A 15,407-nucleotide genomic window follows, 5' to 3' on the forward strand; every position below is an offset into this window, starting at 1 on the left:
ATTCTTTTTCTGGTTTCTTAAGGTGGAAGCTGAAGTAATTGAGACTTATTTTTTCTAGTATAAGTATTTCATTACTAAAAATTTACCAATAAGAGCTGTGTCCCAGAGATTATTTTTTTCAAATACTTCGCTACTTCTCCTCCCTCCCCTCCCCTTCAGGAACTCTAATTACTCTTACACATATTAGGCTGCTTGAAGTTGTACTACAGCTCTGTTCAATTTTTCTTAGTGTTTTATTTGCCCGTTTTTCATTTTGGATGGTTTCTTTTATGTCCTATCTACCATGATTTTTTTATTCTTTTCTTCTATTATGTTTAATCCACAGTTAATCCCATCTGTGCATTTTTTAAAATCTCAGACATTGTAGTTTTTATCTCTAAAAGCTTAATTTGGTTGATTTTTTATAGCTTTCATGTTGCTACTGAGCATGTTCAATACTTCCACTAGCTTCTTGATCATATGGAATAGTTTAATAATTGTATTAATGAGCTTGTCTAATTCTTTGTCATTTCTGGGTCAATTTGATTGAGTGGTTTTTCTCATTATGGGTTGTATTTTCCTGCTTCTTTGCATGACTTATGAGTTATCCAATTTTTGATTGGATGCCAGTCATTTTGTATTGTATGTTGTTGGGTACTGAATATTTTTAATATATATATTCTTGAGCTTTGTTCTGGGATGTGTTTAAATTACTTGGGCAGTTTTATCCTCTTAGGTCTTGCTATTAAGTATCTTTCAGGCAGTGTTTAGTCTAGGGTTCATTTTTTTCTCCTATGCAGGCAAGACTCTACTATTAGAAGCCAGCGTTTCTCAACCTCAGCACTATTGATATTTAAGGCCGGATAATTCACTGTAGGATGTTTAGCAGCATCTCTGGCCTCTACCCAGAAGATGCCAGTAGAGCCCATCTTCTCTGGTTATGAAAACCAAAAATGTCTCCAGATACTACCAACTGTCTCCTGGCGGGGGTGGGGCGGGGCATAAAACTGCCATCATTTGAGAGCCATTGCTCTGACGTCCTATGACTTAAGAGGTTTTCTGCCCTCGCCGATGGTACTATTACTGGCACTTTGTGAGTTCCAGTGATTTTTCCCCCTAATCCTTCTGGATGATTCTTTCCCCCACCTCAGGTATTTTCTTTACACAAGTGTTCATCAGCACTCAACTGAATACTTGTGAGGGACCCTCTGCAGACCTCCAGCGTTTAGGTCTCTCCCCTTTGGTACTCTGCCCTGCCAATCTAGTCACTTGGCTGCTCAGGGCCCCTTGCTCCATCATCTCAACTTAGGGATACGGTCAAGCTCTGCTTGAGTTCTCCCTCCCTGTGCTGTGGCCTAGAAACTCTCTCCAGGCAGTAAACTGAGGGAACCCAAGTTTGCTTCATGTTTCCCATTTCAGGGATCACGTCTCTCCCATCCTTTGCTCCTGTTTGATATATTTTGTCTGGTATTGTACTTGTTCAGGCAGGTTAGTCATCTTGGCCTGAAGGCTATGTGAGTGACTTTTAAAAAGTATATTTGCATGCTAATTTAAAAATTCAGGAGAGTAAAATTTGATAATGCAAGAGGTGAGGATTATTGGGGTATGCCTTTGAGTAGGTGTGAGAGGGTGGCTTAGATCCAATGAAGATGCTAGCCTCAGGCAGAAGCACAGTTGATCCAAAGTTAAGAGGAAAGAGGCACTAAGATTAACAAACCAAGATATGGACATTTTGTTTACTGTTTTCTAGATTTTTCTTTCTGTTTTAAACACGGTATAATAGGTATAGATGGGGATAGGTATATAGAGACTAATATAGGCGTAGAGAGAACATAAAAATGTTAATGGGCTGTTACTATGTGGACTCATGGGTGACTTTTGGGGTGATTTCTATTTCTAAACTTTTCCTATATTAGTTTATATATTAATAGTATATTATAGAGTTATATTTTTTAAGAATTTAAAGAAACGAGATAGCTGGAGACTGCTTTGTTCTATTCTCAGCACCTACTCATTACACTCCTTTGCCCAAAACCTCTAATAGTTTCCCATCTCATTCAAAGTAAAAGTCATAATCCTCACCAATGGCTAACCAGGTCTTCCATGATCTGGCCCTACCCTCCACCCTTAACTCATTTCTCTGGCTTCATCCACTACTTTCCCCCTTTTCATTCTGCTCCAGCCACACCGGCCTCCTTGCTGTCTCTTGAACAAATCAGGCATTGCTCCTACATCAAGTTCTTCGCACTCGCTGTTCCCATGCCTAGAACATCTTTCCTCCAGAGTCTCGTGGACTTCCTTATACTCATTCGTATCTTTTCTCAGATTTCACTATCAGTGAAATCTTCCCTGGACAACCTATCTAAATTGCAATACTTTTCCTCCTTGATGTTTTGTGATACTTTCTTTCACAATATATTTTCTCTTTACCATTCATCACGTCGAACAATATGCTTTCCTTTTTTTCCGCTGCCATCTGTAGTTTCCAAAATCAATAGATGTAAACCCCAGAACACTCTTGGACCTGAGCAGCTTCAAATCCACAGGCCTGAAAATTTTAAAAGGAGGACTCCAGAGAACCTTGTTGGGGGGGAGGCAGGGGAGTGGAGGCCATGGGGAGGAAGTCCAAGGGTCACATACAGGGGATGCTTCAGGGAAACACCCCAAGACCAATGGTTGGAGGTGGGTACAGCACAGACTCAGCAGTGTAATCCCGTCTGAGTCCCAAGTTAATGAATCTGTAGGAAGGACAGAAGAGAAATGCTAAAGACCTGATTGTGTGAAGTTTTTCATCTATAGACACTGCCAACACCAATGTTCAGTTATTGGAATTTAAAGTATATGTGTGTGGTGTGTGGTGTAGAGAGTAGAGTAACAAATGGCAGAGGTTGACAGAGGCCAAATCATGGAACGCCATGCTAATTTTATTAACCTATGTAGTGCATTAAGTCTAGAATTTAAAATTACAAAGGTTTTCTAAAAATTGATAAGAAAATACAAATAACCTGTATTAATCAGGACAGAAATCCAATTCAGTTATCTTAAACAAGAAAGGGACTTTATTGGCTCACAAAACGTTAAAGTCCAGAGGTAGGGCAGGCTTTAGGCACAGCTGGATCTAGGGCCTCCAGAAAATTGACATCAGAACTTAGTTCTCATTCCTTTCTGCTAGCCTCTGAGTTTCCCCTCAGACTCTCCACATGGTACAAATTTTCAGGCTTACACAGTCATTAGTTCGTGAGATCTCTGTCGAGCGTTCTTTCCAAGAGTTCCAGCAGAAGTTCTGTTGAGGGCTTTCTTTAGCCTGGCTTGAGTTACATGCCCATTCTTTAATCACTGTGGCTAAGGAGCTGTGGGACTCAGGAGGGCCAGGCCTGGTTATGTACTCACCTAAGCCACAGGGAATGGGTTCCTCACAATAAATAAGGATTCTGTTATCACAAGATGGGGAAAGAGATGCTGAACAAAAACAACATATATCCATACATAACCCAACAGAAGAGCAGGTAAAGGATACAAACAATCCATGATAAAACTATAAATGGCCAATAAATATATGTAAATAACCTCAACCTCACCATTAACCAGGGAAATGCAAAATGATCCTTTTTTTTTTTTTTTGCCCATCAGATAAAAATTATCAAGTGTAGGTAAGGCTATATGGGGAAGTGAGCACTTTCTATATACAGTTGGTGAAAATAGAAAGTTATGAGGTCCTTTGGGAAGGCTAAGGTGGGTCTACCAGAGCACAACCTTTGTCCCAACAATCTACCTTATACTCCATTCTAAAGACATATTCACACACGTGCACAAAGAGATATGAAAGAGATCTTTACTTCGGCAATGTAATAGCAAAAGAAAAAAAATAAGGGAATAGTTAAATAATGGTATTTTCATAGTATTGAATACTATTCAACCATTAAAGAAATTTAAAGACCTCAGGATCTGTTTGAGACAAAAAAAAAAAAAAAAAAAAAAAAAAAGCAAGCTGCAGAATACATATATATGATCCTATTTATGTAAAAACAGCATTTATATGTGTATGTATATTCACATGGAAATTATGGAAAGATCAGAAGAACATATACTAAACTGTGGGCAGTGGAATGTGATAGGAAACGCTGCAGAAAAGGGTGTCTCTTCAGTCTTGTGTAAAAGTTAAGTACACTGAGATGGCAGTCATTTATACTTCCATAATTTAAAAAAAATGGGGAAACGCAATTCACAATAGGAAATGAAAATGGCCAATAAACATATGAAAAGATGTTCCTTCTTATTAACAAAGAAAAGAAAGATAAATTTTCGCCTATCAGAGTGGCAAAAACATTGAAGGATTCAGGGTTGGTGGGAGTGTAGGCAAAGAGGCACTCTGACTACCCGAGTTGTAAAGTGGTACAATCTTTTTGATGGTATTTCTCAAAATGTTAAATGTGCATGTTTTCTGACCCAATAATTCCACTTCTAGCTATTTATCCCAGAGAAATACCCACACAGGCAGCAAAATATATACGGATGTTAACTCTACCTTTACCTATAATAAAGAATCAGAAATAACCAAATTACCTACCAATAGGGGTTGGATAAATAAGTTACAGTGTATTGATGCAATGGATTAGTATGTAGCCATAAAAAAAACAATGTCTACATCAAAGTGGGAGGGAGAGGAGGCAAGTTTCAGTGCAGTTCATGTAAAATAGGGATATGTACCTACCACACTCATATGATGGCTGTGAGGATTAAGAGTTAATCCATGGTAAAGCACTTCCAACAGTGCCTGTATACAGTGACAAGTGTCAGCTATTAACACATTTTTGCTTAATTATGTATATGTCTAAGTCTGGAAGAACAGCCAACCAAATAATTATTACTTCTGTGTTAAGACCATGAAAGGAATGTCCTTTTTCATTTTACATTTCTGTACTGTAGAAAACTCAAACGAGCATGTTTTAATAGCTTTTACATTTGTTAACCATAAGATAAAAGCATAAAATTTATCAATCAAGGTTTAATAGCCATCATTTTCACACTGTAAAAAAATATACATCCCTGGAATTCACAGAACTAGATTTGAGTTTTAGCTCTAATTGGCCACATGCAAGTCACACAATCTCTAAATCTTGCTTTCCTAGTCTACAAATCTAAGTGAGATAGGTAAAGTGTCTAATCCGTCTGGCATGCAGATTACTTCAGTACATAGAACTCTCCCTTGAACTTACACAAATGTATTCGACATATTGCTAAATGATCAAGTGCCAACTGGGTGTGAATGTGGGGAGTTCAACCTCCAAGAAAACCAAAAGAAAATTTAGCAGTAATGAGCAAATAAATGCTCAGTGGCTACTGGACAGGCATCAGCAGTCTGCATACTGTTAACAATGACTGCTCATTTGATAACCCATCAGATGCCACTGCTTGGCAACTGCCAGATCACCACTTCATCAGAGGCTGGGCACCCCCCCAGAATCGCCAATATGATTATCTGTGTTAACGTAAATGAATGTCTGGATGAAATCATAAATCACCAAACAGTTATTTAAAATCAATTTGTCTAGCGGGAACTTAGACTAACCAGAGATGGCGAGTACACAGACCATCACTTCCTTTTCATGTGTATTGTCACACAGTTTTTTTGGGTCCAACCCATTTTCCCCAGAGCCTTGCTTTAGTTTCAGAATCCTTTCTAAACAACGTACAGGTATCGGAGATGGCAGAACAACCTCATATTTGCCAACTCAAATACTTTCTCTAAGCTCTCACATTATACCAAACATCTTTGGCATTTATGAAAAATGTACCACCACAGGGAAGCTTCTTTGTATATAGGAAAAATAAGATCTAAAAAAACCATGAAATTCTAGCCACCAAGAGGTTATTCCCTTCTTACCTACTCTGATAAAAGAATTCTGTCATCCCAGCAGTATTCCAAACATGCCACCTCAAAACCTACTTGGAAAGAAGCCAGTTATAAATAAATCAATCAATCAACCCAAGACCGTTTTATCTTAGAGTGGAGGAATTTATAGCTTTATTGGACATTGACTTGTTTCCTCTCAGCCACAAAGAGAAGACCCAAACATAAGTCCCTACATATTCTTGTATAACTTAAAATACATTATATCATTACTACATATTTATACTTCAATAAATCTTAATCTATAAAGCACATTTCTTATAATTGTTATCAGAAAATCTATAAACAAGCTCCATTCTGCCTCACTTCTCCACCAGCTGGCCTCGCATTAGTATGCTTTTTAACAGGCTCATGCAAATCTCACCTTCCATTTTTTAATTTGATCCAAGTACCAGATGTAACCAAAACCTCTGGAACTATGAGATATTTTTATTCACATGGGTCATTTTCCACACAATTATGCCCACTATAAAAAAGCCTTTTCTCATATCTATATTTTAACTTTCAGAGTTTTCCACTAAACAGAACCACAGTACTTGGGATTCTCAGACAAGGAGTATATGATCCTACTACTACAATGTGTATTATTTTTATACATTAAAAAAATGTGTTAAGACTTAAAATGAAAAAAAATAGTTCCACCAACTCTGACAGTTAATAAACTAGTTGTTATAACCTAGTTTTTTTTAAAAAATAGAACCCATTCAACTTAACAAGTATAACCTCAATGCTACTAGAGATTGATTAGTTTTGTTTTTTTTTTTTATAGAAGACCCACAAACCTCCAAACTGTGATAGTTATCTCAGACTCACCTCTGAAGATTGCTGAAGAGCTGGCTAGCTCTTTGAACTGAGTCTTCCTTTACCCAAATACAACACCCTGGTAAGACAACTATGGCTCTAGGAATCTCAGAGGTGGGGGAAGAGGCTAAATCACATACAACAGCTTTGTACCAACCCCCAATGATTTACAGTGGAAGAAATACCTACCTAATTATGGCAGGGTTACAGTACCTAGCACAGTGCCTCGTCGGTAGAAAATTTAATAAATGCATGGCTGCTTTGTTAGCCTGGTGTTCAATCCTTTTGTACCAAAGGAATAAAATCGCAAACCTGATACTTGTTGCCCACCTGTCATGGATTTTTCTGTCCTTAACAAAAATGAAGGAAAAATAATGACTTAGATCTTCAAGTCTTTTGTTTTCTAAAAGCCAAGACAGATCATCACTCTTGTTTACATTTGCCCTTCAACACTGCCATTCACTACAAATCTTTCCCTAGTGTTATAATTTCTACCTTCATAGTTTTACAACTGTTTATTGTTTAGACTGTCCACTTTCTAATGATACATGAGAGGACATTATTTTCATTAGTGGGATGCTTCCCAATTACAGGTAAGATGAGCTATTTTTGAGTTTTCCTGCAGGCAGGAAACTAACTAAACCTAGATAAATTCTTGATATACTTCAATTCTTGGATCAAAGTATTTGTCAATCTTCCCCAATCTAGGTGTCCCATTTTGACGGGACCTAAACATCAAACTTTTTGATGTTTCATCACCATCACTTCTTATCTGAGTTTTAAGGCTCATTTCACTTTGAGGTTTTTGGTCATCCTTTATCGTCTATTTTCTGAAATGCATATTCAAATTAGGTAAAAGAAAACTGGTAAATTTGGAAAAAATGGTTTCAGTTTTCAGATTTTACAATTCCTACATTGCTTTTCAATGTAGAAAGGAATGTATCCTTGTAAAGAACATTTCAATGATCAACACAAATAACGTATCTGTCTAAGAAGGAAAGTTTTAACAAAGGGACAAAGAATCGGGTAGTTCATCATTTGGAAAAATAATAAGAATATAAACATCACATGGAAGATTTAGGCATTAACACCTGAATTAAGTTTAAAATTTCAGTTTCTAGGCAGGTATGACACCATTTTTTTCAAGATAAGATAATAATAGTGGGTGAAAATTTTCTACATTTCCCAGTGGATTTTCTAAGTCTATAGGAAAACTATTATTTATCATTTCATGTTTTTAATTTTGTCTTCATTTCAGAAGAAAAAGACCTGAGTGCTGATTTTTTTTTTTCATTTCTTAAACTTTCACAACATTGAGAAGTTTCTCTGCATTGTGTCTTCGCTGATGTCTAAAAAGATTTGAGCTTTGACTATAGGATTTCCCACACTGAACGCATTCATAAGGTTTCTCCCCAGTATGGATTCTCTGATGATTAATAAGCCCAGAATTCTGGCTAAAGGCTTTTCCACATTCGAGACATTTGTAAGGTTTTTCTCCAGTATGAACTCTCTGGTGTTGCACAAGGATGGAACTCCTGCTGAATGCTTTCCCACACTCAACACATCCATAGGGTTTCTCCCCACTGTGGATTCTTTGATGAAGAATAAGGGCTGAGCCCTGACTGAAGTGTTTTCCACATTCATCGCATATATGTTGTTTCTTTCGGGAGGGATTTCTCTTTCTTTCAAACCTGCCCTTGGGGAAACAGGTTTCTCCATATTTAAAAATTTGAGGAACACCTATATTGAGAGTGCCAGGAACTTCATGAGATTCTACTGCTGAAGGAATCTCCTGCTTTGGAGCTAGCGCTCCATTTTCAGTCCTAGCATCATCATCTGAAATAAACAGAAAATGTAAATATCACTCATTTCCTATTCTGAGAGGAAAGAAGCCTGAAGAAAAAAAATTTTTTTAAATGACTAAAAGTAAATCGCTTGCATATGTCTATAAACAGCACTATGAAAACTGGTGATAAGGTTACCTACTCTCAAAAAAGAAAAAAAATGAAACGGCTGGTTATGAGGTTAATGAAGTGAGAGCACGGGAACATGAGAAATTGAAAGGTTGTATCCTAATGAAAGTGGTAACATAAGGGCGTGGGTTATACAGTAGCAGTCAAAAACCAAAGGGCAGAAAAATGGCACATTGTTTAGAGAGTCTAAGTTTGTTAGAGACAGTCAAAGTGATGCAGCTAGGTCTGGAGAAAAATAAAATAAAATTGGCCATTAGAAATCATTTTAATATTCTTTTGCTTTGAAAAAGGGAAAAATTATATCAAAATACAATGTGTAAATAACCACCAATCTGTCAGAAAGTGACTATTTCTAAAATGAGCAGGACAAGGCAGGTCACAGCCAAGATCAGACTAAAAGGAGAATGTAGGAGTCCTGACAAAAAGCTGAAGGTAAGCTGAGAGTATCCTGTGTTAACTTGGGACATGACACTTACAGATTCAATGCACCTTTAATAACTGAAAGTTTTCCTTTAAAAGCAGCCTCATGTATTTGGTATTTGTCATGGTATTTAGACGAGTTGTTACTTCCAGGCCTCAGTTAGATGTGTTCAGTGAAAGAACGGCCCAAATTACCAACATGAGGTACCATCACCCACCTGTAGGCAGGCAGTGATTACGAGCGAGTCTCATTTCAGACCTTCCTGAAACTTCAAGCCTTAAAGAATAAACAGTTACTAAAGAGTGAACAGCACTGCTCAAAAAAGTTATAAACAGTGAGCAAATCTGTAACAAATGATTAAGAAAGGGGTAGTCAAAAAGAAGGCTGACAAAGAGATGCTGAAGAGTTAGAGGGGATCAGTGAGGTCTGGAGACTTGAAGAACAGAGAAGTGAGTGTGAAGGTGACAAATGGCACAGAAAGAATTGAGCTCCCAAGTGTGGTAGAGACCAGACTGCTAAAATGAAGCTACTTTAAAAGAGGCGAGAATTATCCTAAAGTTCAGGCAGGGGAGAAGTTCCCGGGAAGATGCCACCTCCAACAACCAAAGACAGTGGTCCTCAAACTTTATTGCACAAAAGAACGCCCCATAATTCAGAGGGGAAGCCTGCTCAGAGCTCATTACACTAGCATTACCTCCAACTACCTCAAGGAATGATTCCCAAAGCAGTCTCAATTAAAATTTCATTTTAATTCATATAAATATGAAAAAGAAATGTAGCAGTTTTAGGAATACACGGGGTTGTATCAAAATAAGTAAGTATGTGGCATTAACTGCCAAGATACTGGTAAAGAATAGCCGTAGTGAATTATGAGCTTTCTACTTAATTTTTCTGTACTTATATTTATTATAGCTAGGGGCCATATTTTTGCATAAATACTTAGAAAAGGTGAAGAATTTTCTCTAAATACCATTTCTACAAAAGAAGCTTCTTAGGAAACAAAAATGACTTTAGGTAGGATGTTTGAAAAAAACAACACACACAAAAAGCTAAAAATTCAGAAAAGGCTTCAGTAATAAACTATAAACAAAAAAACTAGATTTGAAGAGGTATCAGGTAAGCTTATTGTACCAGGAAGACTAGACAAGAGACTAAAAGGATGTGAAACAGATGGCAAATAAGCAATACGGCATGTGAAACAGAGCGACCTGGTCTACCGGTGGGTGCTGGCTCAGAGTAAGGCAAATGCCAGCCTGAAATGGATAGGCCTTCAAAGAAAGAAGTAAAAGAGAAGAAAAGGCTGATGATGTTAATGTCGAGGAATAAAAGACCTGAGGTTAGCAAACCAACTGTTATTAGAAAAGAATCAAAATCCTACGGTGTGTCTATGTCTAAGCAATCAAGTTAAGGTGATTATCCCCCTTTCCCTCACAGTAAAAATAAGCAAAGAGTTCCGGACAAAAGGTCCACACCCTCTTTCACCCTCCTGCCCACATGGGGTCCTCACCACAGTGCCTTAGGGAATGGAGCTCCCAGGATGCCCACTTGAGCTGGTTTTCCACCGCATCGAGCTCAGAACTTGGTAATCCCTGAGCTTCTTCTTGAGATACCATCTCCTCTACTAACACTTCCCGTTTTCGTCGTCGAAGAGAAACCTGGAAATGATAGGGTTTGGTTCAGTTGAGAACGAACGTGATGAGAATCAAACCTAAACGCACACAAAAGAAACCATACAAAACATATGCTGCAGAGGCCTAGATGGCAAACAAGCATAGATAATGGGCAGGGGTGGGGGGGAGCGACACAGAAACATAATTTTAACCTAGCTGAGTGGAATTAATTCAGCAGCTGCGCCTACTGCCATGCCAATGCTCCTGACCCAGGAACGTGACACAGCAGGCTTACCGGCTGTCCAGGGTCATCCAGTTCACTCTCTAAATCCTCCAGCACTGTCACTGCCTCCTCTCCATTCTCTGGATGATGCTCTCGAACCCAAGTCTGTAGCTCCTTGGGTAGGATGGCAACAAACTGCTCCAGTACCACCAGCTCCAAGATTTGTTCTTTTGTGTGTGTCTCTGGCCTGAGCCATAGACGGCAAAGTTCCCGAAGCTGGCTCACAGCTTCACGGGGCCCAGGTGAATCCTGGTACCCGAACTGCCTGAATCGCTGCCTGAAAACCTCCGGGTCAGGGAGATGGTTCCAGGGGATACTTGACCCCTCTTCGCCATCAGGATCCTCCTCCAACTTCACTCTCAGAATTTTTTCCTCTTCATCTGGAGTTGGGATGATAAGTATTGAATCCTCTTCCACTGACTGTGCAGACATCCTGATTTATAATACTTCAAGAAAAGACAATCAAGGTAGGATATAGGCCTCAGGGAAATACCCCGTTTTCTTCACAGGCACTCCTGAGGCACAAGAAATGAAAAATATATAAATGACCAAATATTCTAAGAATGTGAACACATACCGATTAAAGGAAATAAAAATGTATTCTTTTACTACGTTAAAAATTCCAATCAATAACCTAAACCAGAAGTTGGCAAACTACAGCTCATGGCCAAATCTAGCCTGGTGCCCATTTTTGTACAGTGCTTGTACTAAGAAGAGTTTTCACATTTTGACATGGTTGAAAGAAATCAAAAGAACACTCCATGACATGTGAAAATGATATGAAATTAAGTTGTCTCCATAAATTTTATTTATTTGTTCACGCTACAATAGCAGAATCGAGTAGTCGCAATAGACACTACAGGGCATGAAAAACCTAGTATTTACTCTGGCCCTTTAGAGAAAAAGTTTGCCTATCTGTGACCTACAAAACCTATTTCAACAATCAAAAGAATCCAAGTAAGCACCAGACCACTTCAGTGTTATTTAAATGCATCTGGCCCTTGAACACATTATTTGCAATTCATAACTGGTGTTCCCTGACACACTTAGGTCACCTCAAAAGCAGGGACTGCTTTTTCATTATCTGCTTAAAAAATTTCTTTTGACAAATGTTTTTTAAGGACTAAGAAATATTTTCAAAATGTTTAAGAACTCCCTGGAGTTAAAATATATGTGAAAAAAAATTCACTTGCTCCGTAACAGATACATAATGTTGATAAAAATTAACCACTATGTGCCATAAAACTTTAGTATTATTCAGTCACCCACCGCACCATAAGTACCTTTACCTTTGTAATGACAGGCATTAATCACAGTAAAATTCTTCGAAGAAAAGGCACTCTCATAACACCGTAACTTCGTGCAGTGGTGCAGACTCTTGTCCTTACACTGGGTGACTCACAGGCTCCCTGGCTTCTACCTTCAGGGAAACCTTGTGCTATTTCTGATCCTTTCCTTAGTATTTGCACAGTCATGCCCATGCCATTGTTTACAATACCCATTAGGAATGAGCCATGCAGCTACTCAATGTACCTATTCAGGACGCGGAATGTGAAAGCCAGTAATTTCCAAAAAACTTCCCGTAACCCCATGAGACTAGGAATCCGAAAAAATCTTATCAGGTAATATACATACAGGTATAATTAAATACTCTGGAGTGTGGCGGCCTTACAAACACGTAGGTTTGGCCTACAGATTCGTTTGTTCCTATTCCAAGACCCTACCTTATCGACGTTTCAAACAGTCTACAGAAAATAAATTTCTCTTCCTTTTACGTTCTCATACAGCACCCTGCCCGTGGGACGTGAGGAGGTGCGGGGAGAGCAGGCTCGCGGTCCCGACGGTGCGGGGGCGGGGAGCCCCGTTCCAAGTGACCTCCCCACTCACTCCTGCAGAGTGCCGCTGCGAACCCCGCCCCCACCGCAGCGATTCCAGCCCTTCTTCCCCGCACTCGCGGCGGCGGCTTTCGTTAGACCAAAAGCCACCCTGCCACAACAGCGTCGAAGCCACGGTACTTCCGCCCGCGGCCGGCTGAACTACAAGTCCCGGCAGGCCCCGCGCGAGGTTCGCCCACTCCCACCTCCGCCCGAAAAGAATCCCAGAACTCTCCGCGAGACGCCAGGGCCTCGAAATAGAACAAAACCGGCCGATGGGGGAGGGGAAGGCAAGGGTTGCGGAGGACACAAGGGATGGAGGAGTCTCCGAAGGTGCTGAAAGCCCAATCTGGCTTTCCGTCTACCCCTCGCCGTCCCCCAACTGCCGGGCACGGAGACCGCGGCCTGCCCCCCGCGCCTCCCGGGAAGCCGAGAAAGGTCCCCGCCAGGCTTCTTCGCTGACTTTTGCCAAAGCGGTCCGCAGCCCGTAGCCCAGAGTCCCCCTCACGCACTTCCCCCCACTCTCGCGCAAACCTCGGGCTCGGGAACCGGAGCCGCTTCGCTGTGCACGGCGGACGCACAAACGCCACTCACAAGCGGTTTCCCAGCAGCCCCCGGCGCGGACTGCTTCCGGTCTGCGGGCCCCAGGAGGCGGGGGGAGGCGAAGCACCGCGTTACCGTGGAGATGCGCTCCGGGCGGGGGGAAGGGCTGTCCGACGACAATGACTGCTTTGAGGCTACGCTTGGCCTCGCGCCTCTTTCCTCCGGATAGCCCAGCCTTCTGCGTTCCGCTTAAAAGACAAGGAAAAGAAAGAATTCTACCACTAAGATAGTCTTACGGTTTCATAAGCCTTTTCACATTCATTATCTCATGTGATCCTCACAGTAATCCTCTGACAGAAGTAACAAAAGCTAATATTTATGCATGCTGACTACATAGTACCAGGCACTGTCACTATGCTTTACATGTATTGTAATTTAATTTTCACAACAACCCTAAGATGGTAAGAACTTTTATTATCCCCACTTCACAGCTGAGATAATCGCGGCACAAGTAAATAGCTTGCCGAGAGCTCATAACTAGTAAGTGGGAAGCAAGATTTAAAACCAAGGCATGACTCTAACCTTTGCCTCCCACTTGCTGTGCTATAGAGCTTTAGTATGACCAATTTATGTGTCAGGGGAACAGAATGAGACTCTTAACCAAGAGCTTTGGCAATGATCGCACATTGAATTTGCAGAATGCGTGGTCACCTTCTGACTTCAGGCTTAACATTTTATACTACAAAACAGCTGCCAAAGTGATCGTTTAAAAACGTAAATCAGATCATTTCATCCCCTATTTAAAGGCCTTCAATGGATCCCTATTGCCTTAATTATGACATAAAAACTCCTGACGTTTGTCTGTAAGGCCCCCTGTAATTTGTTCCTTGCCCCCAATCCATCTCCACCCCACCCCACTCCCCAGCTCTTAGGCTCATTGTGGCCCAGGATCCTCAGCCTCCCTGACCACCTTCCCTCCCAGAAGCCTCCCCACTCTCAAGCACTGAGTAGAAGTGAGCCCACTTATTCATTTCTCTGTTTTTTGTTTTCTTTTGTTTTTCTCCATAAGTCCCCTAAGGGCAGGGACCTTGCCTGTCTTGTTCACCACAGATTCCCACCTAGTAGTCCCAGGATGCTGACTGCCTGGTACATAGAGAACTCAATAAATATTTATTGAATAAATGAATGAAGTGTGGGCTGCTCAGATTGCTGCCTTTGCTAGATCACATGTCAGGCCTCAGAAACCACACAAAAGAGCCCTGTTGTTTAAGGTCTGTGTTAGAAATACAGGTCCAGCCTTCCAGAAGCATTCCAAGATCCTCAGGCTTCAGCTTTCTGCCTCTTTCAGGAAAGTGCCCTTTGCAAAGAGCCCTGCTGGATTCGTGAATGAGAGAGCAAGTGAGTTAGAAGCGGATGGTATAGCACTGCTCTACTCTCTCACTAGAGCTTTGCCTCCCCAGAACCCCTGCGACTTCTGATGCCTCTTCTCTCTTTCTTCATTTAGGAGGTTTCCGAAATCCAGACTTTTTTCTCTCCTGCTTGCCTATTGCCACCAACCTACTTGGCTGCTCTTCCCAACCTTTCTCTCTTCTGTAACTCTAAAAGCTAGCTCAAGGCATTTTTGTTTTTTGTTTTGCTTTAAGAGTTCTTTTTTTTTACATCTAATTAATGTTGGAAAACTAAAAAGATACACATCAAACAGAAATACTTGGGGAGATTTAAAATGTTGCAAAATTTTACAAAACCCTTTGCCTGGGATTCGTTCTATCATTCCTAATTCTGAGAGAATAAATGGTAACCACGATGAAGTTTTCCTCTCTAATTTACTCGTTTGAGGGCAGGGACTACTAACCCTGGTTTTGAAACACCATCCTTCTGAGCCCCACTATGTGAGCTCTTTCCTGAATGGTGGACCCTGTTGCTATCTTAAAGATCTAGTCAAGATAGAGCAGCATGGACTTCCCTGATGGCGCAGAGGTTAAGAATCCGCCTGCCAATGCAGGGGACACGGG

At 40.5% G+C, this 15,407-nt stretch overlaps 1 protein-coding gene across 3 annotated transcripts; it reads right to left on the reverse strand.

Annotated features, from left to right (window-relative positions):
- Window positions 1–3,015: 3,015 nt before the first annotated feature.
- Window positions 3,016–13,487, reverse strand: ZNF24 (zinc finger protein 24). Of its 3 annotated transcripts, none has more exons than XM_081251774.1 (4): window positions 13,387–13,487; window positions 10,991–11,493; window positions 10,593–10,740; window positions 3,016–8,527 (listed from the first exon to the last, which is right to left on the reverse strand). In XM_081251774.1, the coding sequence occupies exons 2-4, from the start codon at window positions 11,408–11,410 to the stop codon at window positions 7,989–7,991; spliced, it is 1,107 nt and encodes a 368-aa protein (XP_081107900.1). In that variant the 5' UTR covers window positions 11,411–11,493; window positions 13,387–13,487; the 3' UTR covers window positions 3,016–7,988. The 3 variants fall into 3 exon arrangements, with proteins under 3 accessions (XP_081107900.1, XP_081107901.1, XP_081107902.1); XM_081251775.1 differs by lacking the exon at window positions 13,387–13,487 and adding an exon at window positions 12,703–13,345; XM_081251776.1 differs by lacking the exon at window positions 13,387–13,487 and adding an exon at window positions 12,268–12,682.
- Window positions 13,488–15,407: the final 1,920 nt, after the last annotated feature.

Source organism: Mesoplodon bidens (assembly GCF_964165515.1).
Source record: "Mesoplodon bidens genome assembly, chromosome: 13".
Classification (NCBI taxonomy): Eukaryota; Metazoa; Chordata; class Mammalia; order Artiodactyla; family Ziphiidae; genus Mesoplodon; species Mesoplodon bidens.

Bases quoted from the DNA above. Each gene is read 5' to 3' on its own strand.
- ZNF24 (XM_081251774.1), bottom strand. From the start codon at position 11,410: ATGTCTGCACAGTCAGTGGAAGAGGATTCAATACTTATCATCCCAACT. The intron at 10,741-10,990 runs GTAAGCCTGCTG...TATCATTTCCAG, and splicing joins TGGATGACCCTGGACAGCCG to GTTTCTCTTCGACGACGAAA. The intron at 8,528-10,592 runs GTGAGGACCCCA...TGTTTATTTCAG, and splicing joins CCATTCCCTAAGGCACTGTG to ATGATGATGCTAGGACTGAA.